The sequence below is a fragment of the Lemur catta genome, chromosome 9 (assembly GCF_020740605.2).
Source record: "Lemur catta isolate mLemCat1 chromosome 9, mLemCat1.pri, whole genome shotgun sequence".
NCBI lineage: Eukaryota > Metazoa > Chordata > Mammalia > Primates > Lemuridae > Lemur > Lemur catta.
In genome coordinates, this window is record NC_059136.1 from 21,324,841 (window position 1) to 21,352,167 (window position 27,327).

At 39.7% G+C, this 27,327-nt stretch overlaps 1 protein-coding gene across 1 annotated transcript in view; it reads left to right on the top strand.

Annotated features, from left to right (window-relative positions):
* Positions 1–478: 478 nt before the first annotated feature.
* The window catches only part of GABRG3 (gamma-aminobutyric acid type A receptor subunit gamma3), a 436,430-nt gene continuing 409,581 nt past the window's right edge, over positions 479–27,327 (top strand). The window contains exons 1-2 of the mRNA XM_045560469.1: positions 479–713; positions 5,775–5,923. Coding sequence (XP_045416425.1) covers positions 661–713; positions 5,775–5,923 — 202 coding nt within the window. The 5' untranslated portion in view covers positions 479–660. The remainder of the gene's footprint in view (positions 714–5,774; positions 5,924–27,327) is intronic.

Below are 27,327 nucleotides of genomic sequence, written 5' to 3' on the forward strand. Positions count from 1 at the left end.
GAGGTGCCAATCCCTTTCTTCAGGCCCCCTGGGATATCCCTGACCTCCCCTCCCCGCTAAGCGCCCCCCCACCTTCCTGGCCTCAAACTCTGAGTCCATTCAAACCTTGATTTTTTCGTCTTGTGCGTTGCCAAGCGTGTAATTGGGGAAACTCCTCCCCGCCGGGACCGCCTCGCAGGCGCTGCCAGAGGACGGCCGCCTCGCTGCCCCCACCTCCCAGCGCGCGGCAGCCGCACCGCGCGCGCAGAGCCCACCGCCCCGGCACCTGCGCCCGGCTGCGGCTCTCGGCTTCCCGCGGGGTGGGCGGCGCCGCGGGGGACGAGTCCGCCGCGCCAGGGGGTCCCGGGCGCCCACCTGCTCCCGCCACCCCGCGGCGTGGACCTGGCGCCAGTGCGCGGGTGGGGGCGGCGCGCCGTGGTGGCCCGGCGTCCCGCGTGCGCCCCGCGGAGCCGCGCGCAGACCCGTTGGCCGTCGGGGGCGCGGCCAGCCGCGGGAGCAGACACCTGTCCCGCCGCGGCCGCCCGGAGCCGGAGTTGCGCCGCGACCCGCAGCGTCGGAGGCAGCGAGGGTGCGGAGAGCCGGCGGAGACGAGGCCCGCGCTCCGGAGGAAGCCGAGCCCGGCTGAGGCCTCGGACTCCCATCCCCGAGCTCCGCGGCACCATGGCCCCGAAGCTGCTGCTCCTCCTCTGCTTGTTCTCCGGCTTGCACGCAAGGTAAGTGGCGCGGGGGCCCCGCATCGCCCGGAGGCCTGGAGCCGGCGAGAGGGCGGCGGGGGGCGCTGTGCGCCGTCGGCTGGGCTGCGGTACAGCGGGCCAGGAGGGTACGGGAAGTCCGCTCGCGCCTCACCTGTCCTGTCCCCCCCGGCCACGGCCATCTGCCTCTTCAGGCTGGGTGGCAGCAGCCTCCTCTGCAACCAGGAATGTGGGGACTCTGAGATTAAGGGGTTCGTCTCCTGACGCTTTTAGGATCTGGGGTTTTTAAGGGGTTTTGAAAACCAAGATCACAGGGCAGGAGCTGTTTCTACCTCCTTACCTGCGTGTTATTCCCACTCCAACTGTTCCAGGGGCTCTCGCACATACATCGACCGACATTCTCTATCCTCTCCAGCACAATTTCCCACGACCCGGGAGTCGTGATTTCCTAGCTGCCCAGTTTAGATCAGACTGGGAAGAGCTAACCGGCCAGAGGCAGGTGTGTGTGTGTGGGGGGGGGGGTTGGGGCCAGATGGGCAGCCGATAGCCCAGCTTCTCAGAAAGGACTCCCCTTGTAGGTTCTGCACACACACACACACACACACACGCGCACCACCCTTTTAGATCAGCCACCTTTCACACAGGAGCATACACTCTTCTGTCCCCATAAAGCAAGCATGTTCAAGTTAACAAGAAGCCTTCTGCCCAGTAATGTAAGAAATTGTCTCCCCATGAATACCCTTAACCTTCCTCCCAGAATACCAACCAGCTAATGGGAGCTTAGAAATGCTCTGGAAGGGATGAAGAGGGCTCATGAGGATAGAAGGGCAGTGGGACCAGAAGGGTTAAACACTGTTACTGGAGATTCTGGGTTTGATTTCTTTAATTCTGTCTCCCTGTCTGGATCTCTGGTTAGAGCTTACAGACTCCTCTGTGCTTTGAAAATCAGAGCATCTTCCTGCCTCTTCTTCTGTCTCCACCCTAGGAATCTCAGTGCACCCCTATTCCCCAAAGACTCTTGTTTTGACGTTTCTCCATTTCCTGGGTCTGGGAGCTAGAGAATCAGAGAGCATCCTTGTGGGCCACAAGCCCCGCAGCTGTCAGGAGCAATGCCAGGAGGTCTTGCATTTTCATTTATATTTGGGAAGTACCCAGGAACTAGGAAGACAGGTGAATAAATCCTGCAAAACGTGAAGAGGGCCCCAATTCTCACCCCCATCTTAGAGGTGCTTACCATGAGGAAGAAAGCCTTGGCCCTCCCCTTCAAACTGCCCATCTTTGCTGAGTTGAGAATGTGAAAGGCAGACTCCACTGGTGACTCACAGGCAACTCTCTTAACCAGGCAGAGCACTCCTTGGGTCTTTCAGCTGAAGTTTCTTTCTAAAGAGACAGCTGGTAAAAGAAATGGAAATGTGTTTCTGAGATTGCTTCTGCCTGGATATATGTGTCTCTGTTTAGAGGTGGAAGACAGGCAGGCAGTACCAGGTGTAATGTAGAGGCCTGAAGTCATATCTACCTGACTTTTCTATTGCTACCAATTCAAAGAAGTGACCTGAAGTTCAGGGTTAAGTAATCAACTGTTTAGATCTCTAGATACTCAACATTCTAGAAGAAAAACTGCCTATTGTCCTTATGACTCTGTGTGCCGAATAGGAAGATATCTTAGTATCTACCTGAAGGAGTCAGGATTTTAGAGATTCCCAAATAGATATAAATCCTTTGGGTTTCCTCACCCTTCCATTCCACCAAGGCAGATGTTATGATTTCAGTATGTTCTGTGTCTGGGTTGGTTCCCTGGCCTTCATAGTAGAGACTGCATTATCAGTTGGAAAAATCCAAATTTTATGCTAACTTTATTGCAACATGTCTGTCCTTTGAAAGTGTCTTTGTTCTCTGAATGGGTTTTACAGACATGTAAAATAGTACGATGTCCAGTGTCATCTTTCAAAACTTATTAATTCTGGGAGGTTCTCATTTGCATTCTGGAATGCCTTCCTGGTGTGGAGGTTCCCTGGAAAAGGTTTTGACAATTGTGCTTTGTGGCTGGTGATGGCTCCCCCCGGTGTTGGGGGAGGTTCCTTATTTTGACACATGGATGAGCTCATTATACATAAAACGCACTCGGTCACACCTGGACCTTGATGATGCCTTGAAGATGCTTAACTGCTTTCTGAGGTTTAGGAGCTTCTTTTAAGGTTTAAAAATACGTCAGAGTCTGTCTCTGTCCTTTTGGTTGAAGCGAAGGTGTGAGACATGAAAATAACATCTGAGGGTAGAGCAGTTGTTTGACAATGACAATACATCACCAATTTATTTTTAAGAAAAAGCTAATTGCAGTGATGGTGTTTATGATCCAACAATCCAAGAAACAGAGTGCTCATAAAGATTATATATAACTCATTTAGAATTTAGAAAAATAATTTCTGTTTTATTCATGTTCTAGTGGGTCCCCTGAGGTGAGATTTGGTTTCATTAAAGCAGGGATTTTCCTGTGGGGCTGGTGGGCTGGCACCAGCAATGTGAGGCTTCTGTTTCGTTCAGCATGGGAGGGGCACGGCACTGGCAGCGGAGAGGCCAAGAGCATCCTGGCCCCATGCTGGCTGCTGCCCACCCAGCCTGGCTGCAGGGCTGGGGTCCTGATACACCCCCTGAAGGGGTGGGAGAGAATGCTCTTGCTTTCCTGTTCTTCTTTTCCCTCACTCCCACCTGCCCAAGGAAGAAGCTTACGCAATTTTAGGAAAACCCTCTCATCACCACTAGAGGGAGAATTAGGCTCATTGTAATACCTGTTATTGAAGTAGCTCAATGTAATGTTCAGAAACTAAGCCTCGTATATAAAGAATGATGTGCAGGGTTAGTCAGTGTGCTCAATCTGTGTACCTGTGACCATGGGACAATAGAAAATAACAGAGTGTGGAGCCCATGGTTTGGTTCTGTAGTGGTGGGGAAGGAGCAGAGGAGGGGGAGGAAGAGGAAGGAGGAGGAAGAGGAGGGAGGAGGAAGGGAAGGAGAAAGAGACACAGCAGAGGGAGAGAGGAAGGCAGTGGCTGAGCTGCCAGGTGTCCTGAGAATGTTGTGCCTGACTCTGCGAGGGGAGCTACCTCTCTCTCCACACTGCCCCAGATACTTTTGCTGTGGAATGATTTGCCTGGTCCTGTGGGCAGTGCTTGGCTCTGAGCTATCCAAATGCTTCACCCTACTCTTTGGGTGTTCCCCCTCCCCTGCAAGTTAATAAAATTAGCATTCCTGATAATACTCCTGATGACGTGAAATGTTTTAGAATAACATTTAAAATTCTATAGTATCATTTGTAAAGGTTCAGCTTTGCAAAAAATGAAATACAGCATGCCCCTTATTGAATATGTGTCCCAAATTTTATAAGTTCCAATTGATGGTGAATGTTTGACCTAAATAAAAATACACAGCAATTTATAGTTTCTGTGACTGATTTATTTAAACAATAGATATTCAAGAAATAGAATTATAGCCTAGGAAAAATTTAAGTGGGGAGCTCATTCTTCCAGACATATGCCACATACTTATTATCCAAATCTCTTGTATGTGTATATATGTTCATCCAGGTTTCAACTATCTGATCACATTGCTAGTCTATGTTATAGCTAGTTAACACTCATTGGAAGACTCATGGGTATAATATGTGACATATATATACACACACATATAAGTATATATGATTATGAAGACTTTAATGAAGTAGAAGAAATGAACTTTAAAAAGTTTACCCTTTTATTAATTTCACATTTATTATAGATAATTTAAACAATTCTAAAAATTATCTTCAAGTAACTTGTGTCCCTGAGCACAGTGCCCTAACATGGCACTGACATTTTGGCCCCTGTCTGAGAAGCTAAACAGAAATGAGCTCATACCCAGTCAGGACAAATATACCTCAGTGCAGTTTTCTATTCTGTTTTTTGCTCTCTTCTGTGAATACAAAAGTTGTTAAGGCACACACGCTGACAGGCTAGAAAGGAAGAGGTTTATTTGTTTTATGAGCTTTCTTGCCGGGGTCAATGGTCGTCTACCCGGAAATGCTGCCCTAAGGCAGAAAGAGACCCTCTACTTTCCAAGCCTTTCTCAGTAAGTGAGATAGTCTCACTTACTGAGAAAACTAGCTTGTCAAATATGTGTCAATTATAAATAAGGAAAAAAGTTTTAAAAATTCTGAAAACTCCAGAACCAGAAAGAAAGAAAAGTAGCTTGTCATCTTATGGTCCCTGCATTCGAGTACTCCCATCAGTGTATATCACTAGGGAGGGGAGGCTGTCGTGCCAGTCCTGCACGGAACAAGCTCAGAGATACCCAAGCATTCGTGGGACACATTTAGTAAGAAGCCAACATGTTGAAGACGTATTAGAAAGATCTTAATTCCTAATGTCTGCATTAGCATGCTCTGCAAGAGATGAGTCCGTTTGTGTTGCCTGAGGCATGTAAAATTGGCAGTGGGCCTTCACCAGTCACCAGCCGACATCCCTGCCTCTTGCCCACCACGAGAGCACGGGCAGAGCAGATCACCTCATGGTGTCCACATGTCTAGCTAGACCCCCGGACTCCCACCTCCAAGAGAAACACGGAAGTCAGACTCAAATATTTTGAGTGAATCCACTCGGGAGAAGCTATTCTCACCTTCAGCTAAAATGTGGTCTTGGTGGTGGGATTGGAAACAACAGCACACCCTACGATAAACTTCTGGGAGGTTTGTGCCTTGACCTTCAGAAGTTCTCAAGTTGGATCCAAGGACGGACCACTCATTGCCTGCGGGTTCATCTTCTGGCATTGATTCATCTCTTCCAGTGTCTGTGGTTTAACTTGGACATGGAATGGTCTTCTGATATTTAATGACAACATTATGCCATGTTCACAGCAGTAGCATTTTTCCTATTGAGTTATTCCTCAGTTATTTTTCATTTCTTTTTATATTTTAGAGGCAATATGTATGATTGGGCTGAGGGTACTGGGTACTTTCTACCCATTTCAGTGGTACTTGGATAGGACAAACTTATGGCACATCCTGGAGCCACTGCTACAACTTATACGTCACATTTTGTGCCATAACTACAGGTCCAGAAAGGTGGAAGAGGATGAATATGAAGATTCATTGTCAAATCAAAAGTGGGTCTTGGCTCCAAAATCCCAGGACACCGACGTGACTCTTATTCTCAACAAGTTGCTAAGAGAATATGATAAAAAGCTGAGGCCGGATATTGGAAGTGAGTGTTATTTGTTATTCAAATAGAAAATGTACTATGATGATATATTTCTAAAGTTTTTATTTTTGAATAATTATAAATTCACAGAGTGTTACAAAGATAGTACAGAAAGGTCTTCTGTACTCTTCACACATTGATAACTATAGGGCAATATCAAAACCAGGAAATTGACATTGGTACAATGTGTGTGCATGGTTCTGTGTCATTTTATCATGTATTGACTTGTGTAATGACCACTACGCTCGAGATACAGAGCTATTTCATCACTATAAAGATCCCCTCTTGCTATCCCTTTATAGTCACACCCACTTCCATCTCCCCAAGTTCCTAACTTCTGTCAGCCACTGATTTGTTTTTCATTATGTATTTTTGTCATTTTGAGACTGTTATGTACATGTGATTATTGACCTTTTGAGATTGGCTTTTCTACATTCACAAAATGATCTTGAGATCCATTCCAGTTGTGTATATCAGTAGTTTGTTCTTTCTTATTCCTGAGTAACCTTTCAAGGTATGGCTATATCACAGTTTGTTTATCCATTCACCTCTTGAGGAACATTTTTATTGTTTCTAGTTTTTGTCTATTAGAAGTAAGATGACTGTGCACATTTGTATACAGGTTTTTATGTGGGCATAAAATTTTATTCTGTGGGACAAATGCTCAGGAGTATGATTGCTGGGTTGTATGATGGGTGTATTTTTAGTTGTTCAGGACCCTTTCAAACTTTTTTCCAAAGTGGCTATTACATTTTTTATTTCCACCAGTAACATTTGAGAGATCCAGTTTCTCTGTGTCCTCATCAGCAATTGGTATTGTCACTATTTTTTATTTTAGCTGCTCTAATAGATATACATTTAATAGGTTGATATTTCATTGTGGTCTTCATTTGCATTTTCCTAATTATTAGTGACACTGAACTCTTTTTATGAGCTTATTTGCCATAAGTATGTCCTCTGTGTTGAAATGTCTCTTCATGTTATTTGCTCTTTTAAAAATTGAATTTTTGGGTTTTATTTTATTATTTTACTGTTGAGTATTGGAGGTTCCCTATATATTCTAGATATGACTCCTTTGTCAAATCTGTAGCTTGTCTTTTTATCCTCTTAACAGGATCTTTCACAGAGAAAAAGTTCTTAATATTAATGAAATCCGATTTATTGATTTTTCTTTTAGGGACCATGTTTTTGAAGTAATGTCTAAGAATTCTTCATGAAACCCTAGTTCTTGAGATTTTCTCCCTTATTTTATCCTGAAAGTTTTAAAATTTTATGCTGTACATTTTAATTCATTACCTGTTTTAAGTTAATTTTTGTATAAAATCAAAGCGTGATGTTCAGATCTAATTTCTTCCCCCACTCTCCGAGGATACCCAATTACTGCAGCAGCGTTTGTTGAAAAGACTATCTTTCCTCGACTCAGTTGCTTTCAAGCAGTTGTCAAAAATCAGTTGGCTTAACTAGTGTAGGCTATTTCTGGTTCTCTATTTTGTTCTGTTTATCTATGTGTCTGTCACTCTGTCAATACCCACAGTTTTGATTACTGTAGCTATATTAGTCCTGAAATTGGGTAGAGTAATTCACCATCTTTATTCCTCTTTTTAAATGTTATCTTAACTTCTTATAGTTCATTTGCTTTTCCCTATACGTTTTGGAATAATCTTGTCTGTATCTATAAAAAAAATCTTGCTGAGATTTTGCTGGGAATTGTGTTAAGTCTTTACATCAATTTGGAAAAAATAATGACATCTTTATTATGTTGGTTCTTCCAATCTGTGAACATAATATGTCTCTCCATTATTGAGATCTCCTTTAATTTCTTTTCTCTTCTTTTTTTTTTTTTTTTTGAGACAGGGTCTTACTCTGTTGCCCAGGCTGGAGTGTAGTGGCACAATCATAGCTCACTGTAACCTTGAACTCCTGGGCTCAAGTGATCCTCCTGTTTCCGCCTCCTGAGTAGCTAGGAGGTACTACAGGTGCATGCCACCACACCCAGCTAATGTTTTTTATTTATTGCAGACACTGGGTCTTTCTGTGTTGCCCTGGCTGGTCTTGAATTCCTGGCCTCAAGTGATCTTCCTGCCTTGAACTCCTAAAGTGCTGGGATTACAGGCATGAGCCACCATACTTGGCCTCCTTTAATTTCTTATATCAATAGCTTATAGTTTTCAATATACAAGTCCTGAGTATATTTTGCTAGATTTATTTTGAGCAATAAGTATTTTTTTTGAGCAAGTGTAAGTGGTACTTCGTTTTCAGATTTTTTTTTTCCTGTGTTCATAATTGGTATGCAAAAATACAGTTAATTTTTGTATGTTGATAATGTGGCTTCTGATTTGTTGAACTCACTTATTAGTTTTTGTAGCCTTTTTTTTTTTTTCTAATAGGTTCCTTGGGATTTTCTGTGTACACTAACCATCAAGCCTTCTGCCAATAGGGAGAGTTTTGTTTCTTGCTTTCCAGTCTGTATGTCTTTTATCTCCTTTTCTGGCCTACTACACTGGCTAGAACTTTTAGGACTATGTTGAATAGCAGTGGTGTGAGTGGACATCCTTGTTTTGTTCTAGATCTTAGGGGAAAAGCACTCAGCCTTTCACCATTAAGTATGATGTTAGCTGGTGGTATTGTGTATATGCTCTTTATCCAGTTAAAAAACTTCCTTCTATTCCTAGTTTTCTGAGAGACTTCTTTTTCTAATCATGAATGGGCATGAATTTTGCCAAGTACTTTCACTGCATCAACTGATAATGATTGTGTGATTTTTTTCTTTGGCCCATTAATATGGTGGATTACATTAATTGATTTTCAAATATCGAATCAGCATTGCATCTCTGCAATAAATCCCACTTAGTCATAGTGTTTAATAATACTCATTTTAAAAAACTCTTTTTATATGTTGCTGAATTGTATTAGCTAATATTTTGTTAGGGATCTTTGCCTGTCTATTCTCGAGGGACTCTTTTTTCTGCCTTAGGTAATATCAACTTCAAAAATGGGTTGGAAAGTATCCACAATTTCTGTTTTCTGGAATTGATTGTGTAAGAGTTTAATTCTTCTTTAAGTGCTTGACAGAATTCTCTGGTGACACTCTCTGTTCCAGGAGATTTCTTTCCTGGGATTTTTAAATTACAAAATCATCTCCTTTATAGGCATAAGTTTATTCAAAGTCATCAATTTTATATTAGGTAAGTTGTGGTAGTTTTTTTCAAGAAATTGGTCCATTTCCTTTAAGCTGTCAAACCTAGGTGTGCAGAATTTCTCCTGCTATTCCCTTATGATCTTTTTAATGTCTGCAGGGCCTGTTTCATTTCTGATACTGGTAGCTTGGGGCATCTTCCTTTTTCTTTATCAGTCTTGCTAGAGGTTTATTACACTGACCTTTTTAAAGAACCAAGTTTTTGTGTCTTTACTTTTCTCTCTTGTTTTTCTGTTTCCAATTTTATCAAACTTTGTTATCATCTTTATTTTTTCCTTTCTTCTGCTTTCTTTGGGTTTCTTTTGGTCTTTTTTCTTAAAGTATAACTTAGATTCTTGGATTGAGGCTATTCTTTTCTTACTTAAGCGTTTAGTGCTCCAAATTGCCCTCTCTATACTGCTTTAACTTTATCCCACAAATTTTGATATGTTGAATTTTCATTTTGATTCAATTCAATGTATTTTTTTAAATTTCCCTTGAGATTTTTTTAACCTGTGGATTATTTAGAAGTGTGTCTTTAGTTTCCAGGTGTTTAGAAATGTTCTTGTTATCTGTTACTGATTGCTAGTTTGATCCCATTGTGATTGGAGAACATACTCTGTGTAAATTTAATTCTTTTAAATTTGTTAATGTTTGATTTATGGCCCAGGATATGGTCTGTCTTGGCAAATGTTCCATGGGCACTTGAAAATAATGTGTATTCTGCTGTTGGTGGGTGGGATGGGTCCCATTGTTAGTGTTGTTGAGTTCTATAGTCTTGCTTTTTTGTTGTCTAGTTTTCTATCAGTTGTTTGGATAGATTAATAATTGACAGATAAAAAAACCAGATTCTGATCCAAAACAAGGGTGGTATGTTTGGCCAGGAGAGAAGTGGTGCATACAATGCTGTACAGGCCCCTGCTGTCTTTGGGGCGATGATGGTAAGAGGACGGAGGACTGCAGCAAGCACCGTGGCCTTGCCTTGGTCCTTCTTCTCCATGGGGTTCCGTTGCACTTAGAGCCCAGCCACTTGCCAGCCCTCACCACTGCCCCAGCCATACTGTCCCTCCATCTTTCCAAGCCCAGGACTCCAATTTGTCTAGGTCCTAGGGAGGACCTAGAACTACACAAGTTCCAATAGCCATAGAATTTCAAAATCCTTGTGGTGCAGTGTGGGCAGAGCTTAAAGACGCATGTCCAGCACAATGTTGAAGTCATATCATCTTTCTGTGCCTCAGTTGCCTCTTCAATTCAAGGAAGAAGAGGCACCAAATTACTTTTAAACTTCCTTCCAGCTTTAAAATGCTTATTCAGTGAGTGATAAATCTAAATTACTATTGCACGAGGTTCAGAAATTCAGTTGTCATCACAGTTTTTCCATCATAATTATATAAAAAACTCTAGGGTGAAGAGTGTGCAGAAATTCTGCAATTCTGCATTTATGTGGAAAGAGATGATTTACAAAATGTTACACTGCTTGACTTTAGAGCAAAGATACTACAAGACTTGTACCTTGCCCTGTTGGACAAGCTTAGTTCAACTGGTACTTTGATTTTCCTGTGCCAGACCACAGTGAAGCACCTTCCTTCTCTGATACCATTTGGCACCACATTCATCTTCTGAGGTGGAAGGTTGGACATGGGTAGAAAGTGGATAAGATCGGCTTCCAACATAGATCTCTCTAACTCTGTAGCAAGATCATTTAGCTGTTGCACCATTTGTTGAAAAAAAAATTATTGAAAACTCAAGGCAAATGTATTAAAAAACACGCCTCTCATCCACCACACACAATGCTACCCTTGAAAGGGGATATACTTATGTTCTCTTATGTACAAGAGGCGAGCAGAATTCAAGTTCTAAAGATTTTATTTTTCTATTGTGTGCATAAGGAATTGTGAATTTCCCAAATAAAATAGCATACATATACACTAAGAACAGGTATGTCTTTTAAAGACAGGAACTCTTCTAAAGCAGCAGTCCCCAACCTTTTTGGCACCAGGGACTGGTTTCATGGAAAACAGTTTTTCCATGGACCAGGGAGTGGGCAGGGAATGGTTTTGGGACGATTCAAGTGCATTACATTTATTGTGCAGTCAAACTTCTCTGCTAATGATAATCTATATTTGCATCTGCTCCCCAGTGCTAGCATCACCACCTCAGCTCTACCTCAGATCATCAGGCATTAGACGCTCATAAGGAGCTCACAACCTAGATCCCTCACATGTGCAGTTTACAGTAGGGTTGGCGCTCCTGTGAGAATCTAATGCTGCCGCTAATCTGACAGGAGGCGGAGCTTATGCCATGATGTGTGCTATGGGGAGTGGCTGTAAATACAAATGAAGCTTCACTTGCTCGCCCACCACCCATCTCCTGCTGTGCAGCTGGTTCCTAACAGGCCATGGACCAGTACTGGTCCACGGCCCAGAGGTTGGGGACTACAGTTCTAAAGCATCCTGTCGTTTGGTCCTCATAAGTCAGTGTCACATACATATAAGAAGAACTCTGCTTTTTGAATGAAAGAGACTTTTTAAAAAACCAGAGAAATATAAAACCATAGGCAAGATGCTCGTCTTTGGCTTCACGAGTTTAAAGCTCCACCAGGAACATTGTCATGGTCCTTGGAGCAGGAAAGGGGCCTGACAAAAGTCCCAGCGATCACTGGAACATCTTAAGATATGTCTTCCTGTCTCGTTTAAGTGCTAAATAATGTTTCATTGGCAGAATCCAGCAACTTGCAGACATTCAATCAGAGAAGAGGGGAACTGCCCAAGGGCAGCTCTCTTGCTAAAAGATACTGAATCAGACACCGTTTTCTTTCAAGGCTCAGAAGACCTCTGCTTTAAAGGAGAATTTTCTTTAAACATCTGAATTCCTTTTCTTTCTCATGACTTTTTTCAAATCTAACTTCTTTCATTTGCTGTAACTATTATATCATGCCTCCTCATCAAGGTAGAGTGACCTTATGTTTACATAATGTGCTGTTCATGGATTTACCGTTGGATTATTGGAATTGCCAGCTTATTGATCACCTCCCTGACCCATCCCTCCCTCCCTTGGTCAGTCCACCAGTGTGTGCTGAGCATCCATTCTGCACCAAGCCCTGCCCTGGGCCCTTCTTCTGCTGGTGAGGGAAAGAGAAGAGGGTCTCCAAATAGCACTTAGGAGGGATATGGGTAATCCCACCTTCAGCTTAAATTAAGCCTGTTTAATCTGAAGCTCTTGAAAATTCCACTTTACTTCTAGGATAAAGTGCCAGCCTCTTAAAAATGAGTTAAAGAGGCAAGCCATTATCTGCCCCATGCCTGCTTCTCTGCATTCATTTTCTGACTGTGAATCGTGTGTTCTATACTTCAGGGACACTGGCTCCTGTTTTCCTTACTGGACCCTTGATTTTGCTGTTGTCTTAGCCCCTTTCTCCCACTTCTGTGCTGAGCTCACCCGCACCCTTCTGCAAGCCTTAGGTCATCCTTACAAGAAGCCTTCTGTTATGACCTGTCCCTGCCTCACCTCCCTGCTGGGGTGGATGAGTTAGTTACTTCTAGCATCAGTTTTTAATCTTTAAAGTGGGGACAATAAATAATTCTGAAGGACTGTCTTGAGGATAACATGATGTGGTGTGACCACGAAGCAGTTTCTACAGCATCCTTGTGTACTTTCCACAATTTGCAGCTGAGGGTTGGTCTTTTCTTTTTTCTAGGGCACAGTTCCCAATTCCTAACTATAGAGGCTTCCATGTACATTGGCATCTCCCAACATATGTAGTCCAACTGCAGCACAAAGATCCAACATCAGGACATAACTCCTCTCATCACAGTTATTTTTAACAACAAATAGATGGAATTGAACAAACTCATTTATGTTGTGTGGAAGTAACATATCTGCATGGAATCCTCTAATTAGTTTTTATAATACAAATTGTGATTATTATGTTTTAAAAATACTGACTGTTCTCCCAGCTATTATTTTTCCTCAACTAATTTCTAAATTACGGATGTATCCGTTTTAGTTCCCCTTCTTTAACTATCCATCATTTTAAGTAATGCTTCAGCCATGTCCTTAACTATAATAGTTCAGGGTTATGCAGGGTGTCATTTATCTCTGGAACAGATCTTGTCATGTGAGCTGGGAAAGGCTGGAGGAGGATAAACCTTTTAACAAAAAAATTGTGAAAAGGAAGGGAAATAGCCTAGGTGAATTTCTCTCCCTTCAGGGTTTCCAGAAATTTGAACCACTCTCCTGAGAAGAGATTATTGGAGAATACAAATTCCCTCCCTGTTATCTGGGCAATCTATGCCAAATACGATCATGTTGGGAAAATAAGAAACTACACATTGGCTTTTCAAGGTGAATGGACACACTGTGAAGATGTAGGAAATGCATAGCAGTGACCAATGGGTTCATTTTATTCAGGTAAAACATCTGACTGATCTTCTCTTGTTGGTCTCCGTGGCTGGAGGGCTTAATTGTCTATTCCTCTTCTTCAGGTGTTTGCATATTAAACTTCTTTTCTGGGCTTTTTTGAAGAGTATTTTCCCAGTTTAGTTAAAACTTCTGCTAAATGTGGAATGGAGAGTATCCGGCCTGAGAGGCAGCTGGCTGCATGGGGGAGGAGGTGACAAGTGTTGTTCTCATCATCCACGGCAGGAGACAGGGACCCGCCTCCTTCGCGGCTGGGGGTGCCCACACACACCACTTGGGTGGAGCACTGGAGGGAGATGCCACCAGGGGCTCCTTTTCTTCAGGCTTTCCAGGGCTGGACATAACACCTGGGCACTGACTCAGGGAATGCTGAGGTGACCTGGACAATTCCCCGCTGGGTGATACAGGAGGAAGGGGAAAGAGAAAATGACTAAATAGTGGGACTGTGACCCCAAATAGGTCAGGAATTAAGTTCGTTACAGGTGACATATTTTAAAAGCAATAACAAGTGGGCCCTAAAGTACGATTTTTTGAACAGGTCTTTTTATGCAGCTCCTTGATATCTTTCAGTGAAGAAGTATAAGCGTAGTTGAGTTGCCATAGAACTGTGAGACGGATGCTTAGGGGCTACCAGTTACAGATGTGAGGCCTCTGAGAGGACTGTAGGAGCCCGTGGGAAGCAGAGAAAGCCCCCCCACCTCGTCCCCTGTTTCTGAGCTGGTCTTGGTGTAAATGGAGCACCCCTTCCATGCCCTGCTGCAGATTTTTGAAAGTTTACATTGGAACTCTCTGCTTGAGAGAATTTTGAAATGTGTGAAGGGCTGTATAAAGAATCAAATGTATTATGAGGGTATCATGATTGATAATGGATGCATACAACTGTCTCTCATCCTGATTGCTTTCCTATTTTAAGAAAAATAGGGAACACAGTGTTTGAATCCAAAGGAATAAAGTACAAATGTTGAAGTGTAGGTGCCTGTGTGTCTGATGGGGAGGGAATTGGAGGTAGACTGTGTGATGTTCCATCCAACATGCACTGATGGCTTTTGATCGCATTGCCCCTGGCTGGTCACTGCCTATTGGATGACCCCTGTGACTCGCTTGAGTCAAACTGGGTTTTCTTTTCTTCATGCACATGGGTAACCGTGTCAACTGCCTATGTAGTTTCAGCCTGGCTAGTCCTCACCTAAACTTCATAGTCTGCCATGCAGACGAGTGAGTTGTCGTTTTCCAGCAATTACTGTATATCCAGAAAATAATTCAAATGTATTCACTCCACTCTCAGAAGAGATGTAGGAGGAGAGGAAACAGACATTCTTAATTGCTGTGCTTGAAGTAAAAGCTATTACTGTAGAGTTAGTTAACTGATTCTTTTACAAAGTTAATTCAAAAGCATAAGGGAGGTGAACACATTGTGTCAAGAAATTATACCTGTCACCTCTATGAGAAACTAATTAGGCTGCAGGGTTAAGACCTCAGCCCAACACATGTCGGCAAGTGGCCCCGCCATGCCTGTTCCCCACCATTTTGGGCAATCATCCTTCACACATACCCCTTAGCATTTAGGATGTCACCAGGATGCTCTTTTATCTAGGCATAGTTCTGTGTGAGGAAAGGCTGCAGTAGAGCCCATCCATGTAGTGCACAGTTCATTAAAAAATTGTGTTAGGGCTTTATTTTTCATAGGGAATGTATAATGAGGTTTCAGCATATTAAGTATTTTATTTTTTCTTATATGTGATTTGGTAAATAACTCTGATGACATGTCCCAAGGTATAATCTAGCGAGTGGACTTGATTTGAATATTCAATTCGGTTCATAGAATAACAAATGATGTTTCTTATGTTTATTCATTACTACTCCAGGAAGGGAGCAAAATAGCTTCACATGGCTTAGAAGAGTGTTTGAGTGAGAAAAGATCTGGGCTCAAATAATGAGTTCTCCCACCAGTTACCAGCAGATTTCACAAAGAGAAAGAAACCGCTTCACTGGCCCGTGGGTTTCTGTCTGTAATTGGGGTAGTTAAACCTGGATCCCAGCCATGCTGTGAAGATCACAGGTAATAATACCTGGCCCATCGTGAGCTGGCTGGAAGTGGCAGGTGTCTTCCTTCCATCCTTCCCAGCCCATACGCTGTCTGGGCTCCTGTTTCAGTCTGGTGCATGAGTGCTGGGATAGAGCCCTTAGACAGCTCCATGGCATAAACGCTGTGTCTTACCTTGAGACTTCTGTTCAGCTGTCTGCATTTCATCAGTCTGCAATTAACATCGTGATCCAAAATATCTTAGTGATCCTTTTACAAAGTATTGCTGTGCCCATACTGATCAGGTTGTTGTTTTACTAATTCATATTTGAAGGACAAATGTAGATGCAAAGATCATAATTTCCTAGGATATCATGGTTTGAAGCAATTCTAAAGGAAATTTAGACCAACAGGTCACAAACCTGACATTGCATCAGAATTCCCTGTAGAGTTTTTAAAACACAGAAGGAAGTCAGGGCCGAACCTCGAAACCCACTGAATTGGAATATTTGTCATTTTTCTGTTTTCCAGTTCATTGATTTCCACTTTGATCTGTAATATTATCATTCTTCTGCTTATTTTGGGTTTAATTTGCTCTTTTTGTAGTTTCTTAAGGTGGAAGCTGAAGGCATGGATTTGAGATCTTTTCTAATTTTCATGTTTAGTGTTTTTAATTTCTTCCTAATTATAACTTTATCAGCATCCCACAGATTTTAATGCTTTTATTTCATGTAAATTCAGTAAAAAATACCTTCTGATTTTCTTTTTAATTTCTTCTTTGACCCCTGGGATATTTAGATGTGTGGGTATTCATTTTCCAAATATTTGAGGTTCTTTCAGATATCATTCTGTTATTGATTTCTAGTTTAATTACACTGTGGTCAAAGAACATACTTTGAATAATGTAAATCCTTTTAAATTTATTGAGACTTGTTTTATGGCACAGAATATGATCTATCTTGGGGTACATTTGGGAAGAATGTATATTCAGCTGTTGTTAAGTAGAGTTTTTCATAAATTATACCAATTAGGTGAAGTTGGTTCATACTTTTGTTAAAGTCTATTTGATGCATTTCTGTCTATTTCTATCAATTATTGAGAGTGGGGTTTTGACATTTGTGGCAGTAACTGGCTCTGTGTATTTTTCTTTAGTTCTATCAGTGTTTGGATCATGAACTTTGAAGCATTGTACCAGGGGTAAATGCATTTAGGATTTTTATGTCCACTTGAGTAATTGTCCACTCTATGACTGTAAAATGAATTAGCTGTTATTATTTGCTGTGAAGTCTACCTTGATATTAAAGTAGCTACTTCAGCGTTCCTTTGACTAGCAGTAGTATGGTATAGATCTTTCTATCCTTCCACTTTAAACCTATGTTTGTCTTTATGTTTAAGGTATTTCCTGTCGGCACCAGGTAGGTAGGTCTTGCTTTTTTTCTTTAATCCCTTCTAACAATCTCTGTGTCTAAATTGGAGTCCATAGACCATTTGCATTTACTGTAACTATTGATGTAGTTAGATTTAAGTTTATGATCTTTTTATTTATATTCTACTGGTCTTTGTTGTTCATTTGCCCCTCTTTTTGTGATTCTATTTTCCCTTATTTTCTTGTTAGCAATAACAGTTTAGTTAGTTTAGTGATTGTATTAAAAATTTATAGTACCTTATACATCTTTAACTTGTCACAGTCTATCTTCAAGTAATATTATACCATTTCACACACAGTATAAAACATTGCAATAGTATGTTTTCATCACTTCCCTCCCAGACTCTATGCTATCGTGGTCACTTGTGTTACTTAAACCCCACATTCCATTGTTATTTTTATTTACCTAGTCTTTACCTTTTAAGGAAATACATATACGTGTTTTATGTATATTTATATTTACACACACACACACATACACACACACACACACACACACACACACACACACACCTATGTCATTCCCATTTCTGGTGCTTTTATTTATTTATTTATGTTTGAGACAGAGTCTCACTCTGTTGCCCTGAGTAGAGTGCCGTGGTGTCAGCCTAGCTCACAGCAACCTAAAACTCCTGGGCTCAAGTGATCCTCCTGCCTCAGCCTCCCGACTAGCTGCGACTACAGGCTCACACCACGCTGCCCAGCTAATTTTTCTATTTTTAGTAGAGACAGGGTCTTGCTCTTGCTCAGGCTGGTATCGAACTCCTGAGTTCAAGCAATCCTCTCACTTTGGCCTCCCAGAGTGCTAAGATTACAGGCATGAGCCACCGTAGCCAGCCTTTGGTGCTTTTCTTTAACATTGTATAGAACCATATTTCCTTGTTTTATCACATTCTTTCTGCCTAAAGGACTTCCTCTAACTTTTTAGTATGGGAATGTTGATAATGAGGTTTTTCAGCATTTGTATATCTGAAAATATTTTTATTTTGCCTTCTTTTATAAGATCTTTATTGAAATATAATTCATATATCATAGAATTCATCCAATTAAAGTGTACAGTCCAGTGGCTATTAGTATATTCACAATGTCATGCAATCACGATTTAAGTTTAGGACATTTTTATCACTGCTAAAAGGAGAAAAGTGCTCATTAGTAATTGCTTCCCATTATGTTTACCTCTCCTCTTTGAGCCTTTGATAACCAATAATCTAATTTCTTATCCATAGATTTGCCTGTTCTGGACTCTGCATATGAATGGAATCATAGAATATGTGGACTTTTGTGATTGGTTTCTCTACTGTTTTCAAACTTCATGTATGTGATAACATGTATCAATACTTCATTTGTTTTATTCTTTTTATTGGCAAAGAATATTCTATTGGGTGGCTGTGTTTGTTTATCTCTTTATTAATTCATAATAAAAATCCATAAGGAATTTTGATTGTTTTTTCTTTTGGGTATTCTGAATAATGATGCTGTGAATATATGCATACATATTTTTAAATTTCTCTCATATCTATGTAGGAGTGGAATTGCTAAGTGATGTATTTTTTGACCCATTGTCTATACAGAAATGTGTTGTTGTTTTCCACATATTTGTTAATTTTCTAAATTTCCTTTTGTTATTTATTTCTAATATAATTCCATTGTGGTTGGAGAACACACTATTTAGTCCCTTTAAATTTGTCAAGGCTTGTTTCATGGCTTAGCATATACTCTATCCTCTACCATGTTCTATGTGCACTTAAAAAATGTTTATTCTGCTTTTCTTGAGTGGAGTGTTCTATAGAAGTCTATTAAATCTCCTTGTTTTACAGTGTTTTAGTTAAGTCTCCTATTTCCTTGTTGATCTTCTGTCTAGTTGTTGTATTACTGAAAGTGGAGAATTGAAGTCTCCAATATTACATATTGAATTATCTGGTTCTACTTTCAATTTTGTCAGTATTTTCTTTATGTAATTTTGGGCTGAGTTGTTAGGAGCATACATATTTATATTCGTTATATTGTCTAATACACTGACCCTTTATCTTTATGAAATATCCTCTCTATCTCCAGTAGCATTCTTTATTTAAAGTGTATCTTATCTAATATTAGGATAGCTATTTCATATTTCTTATGTTTATTGTTTGCATTATATACCTGTTTTCATCCTTTGGATTTCAAACTTTTTGTATCTTTCAATCTAGAATGTATCTCCTAAAGACAACATGGTGTTAGATCTTGTTTTTATACCCATTCCCATAATCTCTGCCCTTTGTATTTGTTTAATCCATTTACCTTTAATATTATTATTAACATGGTTAGGCTTACATCTGATACTTTGCCTTTTTTTCCTATATGTCACAAGTCTTTTTTGTTCCTCTGTTTTTCTTTTACTATCTTCTTTTGAATAAAGTGGTTATTTTCCAGTACAATACTTTATTTAATGATTTTTTTGAATTATTTTATATTTGCAAGGCTATGACAATATACATGTTATCAAAATCTCTGATACTCTTAACAGTATCTTAGATTATATCAACTTAATTCCAATTACATGTAGAAATTTACTCTATATAGCTGTATTCATTCACCTGTTTTTGTGCTATTATACATAGTACATCTGTATATGTTATAAACCTAAACATTTTTATTGTTATAATTACTTTATATAATATTATTCTTTTAAATTATATTTACCATGGGATACTTACTTACCGTTTATGATTCTTGTCATTTCTTCCTGTGAATTAGAGTTTGCATCTAAGGTTATCATCTACTCAAATACAGCTCTGTTCCCACCTACTTCCGTTGTGCTCTTATTGTCAAACATATTATTTGTCCTTTTGTTATTGTTAAATATATTATTTGTTATAAGCCCAAGAATATAATTATACACATATTGTTTTATGCAATTGCTTTTTAAAATAGTTAAGAAGAAAAAAGAGAGAGCATGTATGCAGTTATACTATCTTTTACAATTACCTACATTATTATCTTTATTAGGGCTCTTTGCTTTTTTGTTTAAATTTGAATTACTATCTGTGATTACTTACTTTCAGCCTGAAGAACTTTCTTAGTGTTTCTCATAAGGCAGATCTGTTAGCAACAAATTCTCTCAGTTTTTATTTCTCTGGGAATCTTTATCTTACTTTTATTTTTGAAAGAGTTTTTTATGTTAATCACTTAGAATATGCAATCTCACTGTCTTCTGGCCTCTGTTGTTTTGATAATAAGTCTGTTGAGCCTCTCTTATATGTGATCTGTTGTTTTTTCTCTTACTGCTTCCAAGAGTTTCTCTTTGAGTTTCAACATTTTCACTATGTTATATCTGAGTGTGAATTTCTTTGTGTTTATCTTACTGGAGTGTGTCAAGTTTCTTGGGTGTGAAGATTAGCATTTTTCATCCAGTTTGGGAAGATTTTAAACTTTATTTCTTTGAACATATTTTCTCCTCTTTCTTTAACTCCACTCCTTCCAGTATTCTCACTATGCATATGTTGGTGTGTTCAGTGATGCCACACAACTCTCTGACTCTCTTAATTTTTCTTTATTCTTTTTTCTCTCTGTTTTTCAGATTTCATTCTCTCTATTGATTTACCCTCAAGTTTGATGATTCTTTCTTCTACCAGCTCAAAGTTATTGTTGAACCTCTCCTGTGAATTTTTTGTTTCGGTTATTTTCCTTTTCCATTCTGGAATTTCCATTTGGGTCTTCTTATCATTTCTATCTCTTTATTGGTATTATCTATTTCATAAGATTTTGTTATCAGACATTCCTTTGAACCTATTTAATTTATAATGGCTCTTTTGAAGTCTTTATTAGGGCCAACATCTGGGACCCTTCAAGAGTAATTTCTATTGCCTGCTTCCCTCCCCCCGCCCCCCCCCGCCATGTTATATGCATCATACTTTCCTGTTTATTTGCATTTCTCATAATTTTTTTAAAAAACTTGGCATTTTAGGTAATATTTAGTGTTATGGCAATTCTGGATACTAATCCTCTATTCTTTCAGCATTTATGTGGTTTTTGTTTGCTTGCTCCTTTGTGTGTTTGGTAACTTACCTGTACTGACTCTGAGAAGTCTACTGCACTCTGAGTAGGCAACTTCTGATATCTCTGTTCAGATTTTTTCCCCTTATTTTTATCTTTTAGCCTAGCTACCTAATGGTTCCTCTCGCCTAGGTCAGCATAATCTACTTATTGGCCATTGGTTGTTCATAAGTCCCCTTAGACAGTCGGGTTTTTCTCTTTATCAATGAATGTCTGTGTGTCTTAGGAGGCTGTTATCACAATTTAGAAATTTTATGTTTTCCCCATGTTCAGCTAGGCACTGGTGGCTTGGATATTTCCTCTTTATAGCTCCTGAGATATTATAGCTTTAGTCATGTATAGTCTCCCAGACTACCAGTGATGCAAGTGGTTTTATTTAAAGTCTAGTTTCCTTAAGAATTGCCGCTGGGTCAGAGTAATTTATTGTTCAGCCAGTATTCTATCAGCAGTTATGTTTAAGCCTTGGTGGTAGTGAGGTTTCCATTCTTTATTGATGTATCTGTTTGTGGCTTGGGGAATGTTTTCAGTCTACCTGGTGGTTTTCTCTTGATTGCTCCTGAGTGTAGCTTAGTGGCTGTGCACTGAATTTCTGATGCCCAGGGTTGACTGTGATTCCTGGAGGGCTCTTTGTGCTTATTTTTTTTTCCCCTGGTTCTCTCTGTTAAAGTTCTGATTACTCTGCTGTTTTACTTTTTGTTGCTAGTATCATAAAGCTAAGAGAAACCTCTTAATTGCTTTCCACCAAGATCTTCCTTGTATTCAACAGCACCTTCAGGCATGGAATTCTCCACACTTTGTTCCAAATAATGCCATCCTCCATGTGCAGAGCTGCAGAGCACTTAATGCTTATGGCATTCCTCTTGTGGATAGAATCTTTGTGACACTACATAGTGTTGGGGTCTGTGACAGCAGCCTCGTTCTCCCAGAGTGATGTCTCTGTTGTACAAGCAGGCACTGAGGAGTGGTGCTAACCCTTGATCTTGGCTTTTTCTTTCTAGTGTGGAACCTACACCCTTCAAGTGAAAAAGGCGGGGGCACTTGGAATAAATCTCCCACTATGAGTAAGGCCTTGGTGGGGAATGCGACTATCAGTCCTGTAGACCATGCCTGACTAGAATGGAATGTCTGAAAAATTGGTGTTGGGGGAGTGAGAATTGCTGGTAACCTGCCCTTCCTGGGGTGAAATTGTTACCCTAGACTCAGAGCCTGGAGGAGTGGGATCTTCTGCTGTCTTGGCCAAACCCACCCAGCATAAAGTGTCAGAGTAGAGTTTTTGTAAAATTGGGATCTGGGAATGGGGAAGAGGGGCCATTTTGTGGCTCAAATGCCACAAACCCTCATTGTTCTCATTGTAATTTTGGAGAGTTTCTTGAATGAATGTTTCTTCATTTGCTGTATGCCCTTTAGACAATTTCTAGGGACTTTCAGTGCTTTTTCAAAAAACAATTTTCTTCAGTTAAATGGATGTTTTATTTTGGAGAGGGTCTGCTGAGCTCCTCATTCTGCTATTCTGGAAGTTTGCTCTCTTGCTTTCATTTTTAAAATAGGATTATGGGTTAACAGCCTTTTTTCCCCTCCCCTTTCAGTACAGTTAGACCTCCATATCCATGAGTTCTGCATCTGTGGATTCAAAAAACTCCAGATCAAAAATATTTGGGGAAAAAACAATAAAATATAATACAACAATAAAAAATAATACAAATGAAAAAACCAATAGAGTATAACTATATAGAATTTATATTGTATTAGGTATCGTAAGTAATCTATAGGTGATTTAAAGTATCTGGGAGGATATGCATAGGTTATATGCAAATACTATGCCGTTTTATATCAGGGAATGGAGCATCTGTGGATATTGCTGTGTGCAGGGGGTCCTGGAACCAATCCCCTGTGAATATCGAGGGACGATTGTGCTTTAAAGACATTGCTCCACTGTCTTTTCACTTGCATTGTTTCTGATGAGGAATATGCTGTCACACTTAGGATTGTCTCATTCTTGTGGGTTCTGTCTCTTTATTACTGAATTTGAGCAATTTGATTATGATGTGCCTTGAGGTGGTATTCTTGGTATTTCTCATAGTTGGGTTTCCTTGAGTTGCTTGGATTTGTGAGTTTATACTTTTCATTAAATTTTGAAAATTTTAGTCATGATGTCTTCAAATATATATTTTTCTGGTTCCTCCATATCTCTCTTCAAGGATTCTGATTACATATACTATAGGGTGCTTAAAGTTGTTCTACAGCTTGTTGATGTTCTTTCCATTAAAATTTTTTTTGTTTGTTTCATTTTAGGTAGTTTCTATTGCTATATTTTCATGTTCACTGTTCCTTTCTACTGCCATGTCTAATCTACCATTAATCTTTTCTGGTGTATTTTTCATCCTACATACCTTAGTCTTTATCTTTAGAAGTTTGATTTAGATCTTGTCTATATCTTTCATGTCTCTACTTAACTTTGGAACATCCCTGTATTTTTAACACATGGAATATGGTTAATAAACATCTTAATATACTTGCTTTTAATTCTAATATCTGTATCAGTCCTGTTTTAGTTATCTAATTCTAAGCATTTGTGTTAGTTTGGGTCAATTTTGATTGATTAATTAATTATTCTCTTCATCATAGATTGTGTTTTTCCAGATTTTTGCGTGTCTGCTAATCTTTGCTGACATTTCACACATTATAGTTTTGCTTTGTTGACTGCTTGATATTTTGATATTCTAATAAATATTTTTGAGTGTCATTCTGAAGTATAGTTAAGTTACTTGGAAGCAATTTGATCCTTTGAATCTTGCCTTTAAGATTTGCCAGGCAGTTCTGGAGAAGTGCTCTGGAAGACTCCAGGGCTAATTATTACTGACTACTAAGTAAAGATTTTCCTGAATATTCTACCCAAAGCCTTATGAATTTTGATTATTTTCACTCTGCCTTTTGGGAACAGTGCCTGTTCCCAGTCATATGGAAACACTGGAAAACATACTCTAATCCTTATGGATGATTCTTTCACTGGTTTTAGATAGTCTTCTCACACACATGCACTGATTGCCCAGGTGGGGACCTCTTCAGGTCTCCATGGTTCTCTCTGTTCAGCTCTTCCTTCTTCTGGGTTGTGCTTTATGAACTCTCTTTGTCTTGGTCTGCTTAGACCTTCAGTTTCATCTCCTCAACTCAAGGAATCAGCTGAGCTCTGTTTGTGGCTTGCCATGGGCCTAGACGCTCATTCAAGACAGTAAGTTGGGGCAATTGTAGGGCTAACTTTGCTTGTTTCCACCCTCAGTGACCATTGTCCTTTATTGTTGATATCCTGTGTCTTGAAAACCATTGCTTCATTTTGTTGATTTTTTATTGTTTCAAGTGATAAAGTAAATCCAGTTCCTGTTACTTCATGTTGCAGGGAGTGGAAGTGTTCATCCACTTGGCTGAGTTTGATATCGGAAGCCTATTACTTCTCTGCAGGCTGACATTTGTGGACCTTTAATTTCTGCTAGACACTTAGTTTGAGGAATGACTGCTTATATTGATAGTAGTGTGAAGACTTATCTGCTTTCTTTAAGCCACATTCTTCCTGGGATACTCCTTATTAAGTCATGTTTGTGACAAGACAGGGGCTTGCAATTGTTGGTAGGATAAAGCCATACTGTTAATAGTTTTATATTCACCATTTGATATTCCCAGACTGGCTTCTACTCGGTTGTGGAAAGCATGGGAAAGGCGAGGTCATGTGAGCATGCCCTGCTGGTCTGTTTTCTCCAAGGCAAGTCTGAATCTCCAAGCCAAGACTGACCACTGGCTCACTTAGGAACAGCGGGAAGAAGGGGATTGGTCTCAAGGAGAGGTGCCCATACTCACTCAGTCTTTCAGGAATTGGGGGCAAAGGAGACTGTTTAGGGACTGTTTGGGTGTTTTTACCTAGTGACAGACATTGTGTAGTAACTATTATGTGTAGAGGGTTATGTAATTTTACACTGATTACATAGGAAACCATTTTTACCTAAGTCAACCACGAAAAAGCTTCAGTGTTTAAAATATTCCCACTAGTAAACTCAACCTTCTACCAACAACAAACATGTTTTAAAAATGCAGTTGACACTTGGAACAATGCAGGTTTGAACTGCACAGGTCCACTTACATGCAGATTTTTTTTCAACCAAAGCAGATTGAAAATACAGTATGTGTGGGATGTGAAACCCATGTATACAGAGGGCTGATTTTTAATATACTTGGGTTCTGCAGGGCTAACTACAAGATTTGAGTATGTACAGATTTTGGTATACTCTTGGGTTCTGGAACCAAGCCCATGTATACAGAGGGACAACTGCAATCAGTATTTTACCCAAATATTTAAAACCTTCCAGCATTATGTCACTCAGACTATAACTGTGATACAATTTGTTGAGGGCTACTGCCTGAATTCACATCCTGAGGACACATAATAGTGTTTTGTCAGGGTTCATTGGCCCATAGGGGAACTTTCAAATGTTGTCCAGGGTAGCACCAATTCAGGGCCTGAACCATCCACTCTTCCCTGGCATCAGGCCAGTCTTCAGGGACAGCACTTCTTCTGTAAGCATATCATTCTTATTTCAAAAACATTTTTAGAAGTCTTAGCAGCAGGATCATGGCTGTATTTTGTTTAAAGTATTTAATATTTTCCCTCAACATTGAAATAATTAAATATCTTAGTGAAGAAATTTGATTTGAGTGTAACATTTCATGATTTTTCTTTATTTTTTTATTTTTAAATTAAAAAGATATCTACTGTAAAAAATACAGGATGCATGGAATAGTATAAAAAATTGGAAATAAAACAATGCATTTCCCTACCCAGAAGCTATCACGTGTGAATATTTTAACATATTTCCTTCAAGCCTCTATTAAATTTTTAAATATAATTAAATTACAGAATTAATTATTCTCTTTTTTCCCCATAACATTGTATCATTGGTATTCAAGTGTTATGAAATATTTTTAAAACTTTAATTTGATGGTTTTATGTTTCCCTGTTGTTGGACATTTATTTGGATTTAAATTTTTCATTAGAATGGATGACATCAATATGTCAATTTTTTTATACACATTTGACATTTGTATTAGTTACCTATTACTGTAAAATAAAGCACCACAAGATTCAGTGGCCCATGACTGGTGATTGTGCAGATTGGCATTGTGGGCAGGAGGCAGCTGGGATGGGCACACCTGATATGTTGCGGTGAGCTGGAGGGTCAGCTAGGGGATGCAGGGCATTTAGTGACCACATTGCTCCCTCCGAGCCTTGGATGGGATGATTAGAATGGCCAGAATCACTGGGCCTCTCTCTGCATGAGATCAGTCTCTTCGCATGTCTCTCTTCCTCAGGGTGACCAGTCAGAGGCTGTTTATACAGTAGCAGTTGGAATTCAGATGACACCAGAAAGCCTTGTTCAAAAGTCACTCAACTTCACTTCTATATACTCTATTAATCAATGCAAGCCACCAGGCTAACAAAGATCAGGAAGACTCTACCCTTGGTGTTAGAGTTTGTGGCCAGTTTCAATCTACCACAATGGATTTTCCCTAATTTGGATTTGTGGAAGTGGAACCACTTGGCCAGAGGGTGCAAACTTTCCAAAAAAGTTCACTTGATATGTACCTCTGCCAGTGGGGTGTGAGAGTGACCATCTCAAAAACCTACCAGCATTTTTCTGGTTCTAGATCAAAGCCTTGAGTATAATGAACAAGAGAAAGTATGAATGAGGATGACATTATCTGGTATCCTAAGGACTTATTGACTCTTATCTGGACCAGTGTTTGTGGCCTTTATCTAGATACATATGTTCTAAAAGCAAAAGCCTGGAAAAAGTTTGTTCAATAAATCTTATGCAAAGTCCATCTTCTCTTTCTAGAGAGTGATATAAACTGTTAATAAGCATATCACAGCTACTGTTACATGTGACTCTGGTAGCGAATTGAAATTAGCCTCCAATGTTCCCAGCATATGGGTCATTTAAAATTAATTCAGCCAAGTAACTGTATTTTAAGTACACTAAAACAGTAACAGAAAAAATTCACATCCAGAATAAGTGTTGAAAATATATACTATGTATCAACCTACTCAAATACATTAGAGCAGTCACTAAATATTTAGCATTAGTGTATGCTGTTATTTTAGAAGGTTGGCAATGAATCAAATTGCTAAAAACAGTGACTAACTCTTAATAGTTTTATATTCTGAATATTCAGATGGCATCTTCAGGTGGCTATTTCTTATCACTCATAGTGTGTACATGCTCTTAATTTTCATTCCAGAAATATGAAGAACAGTTCTTTTTCCAAATATAGATGGGCTAGGAATC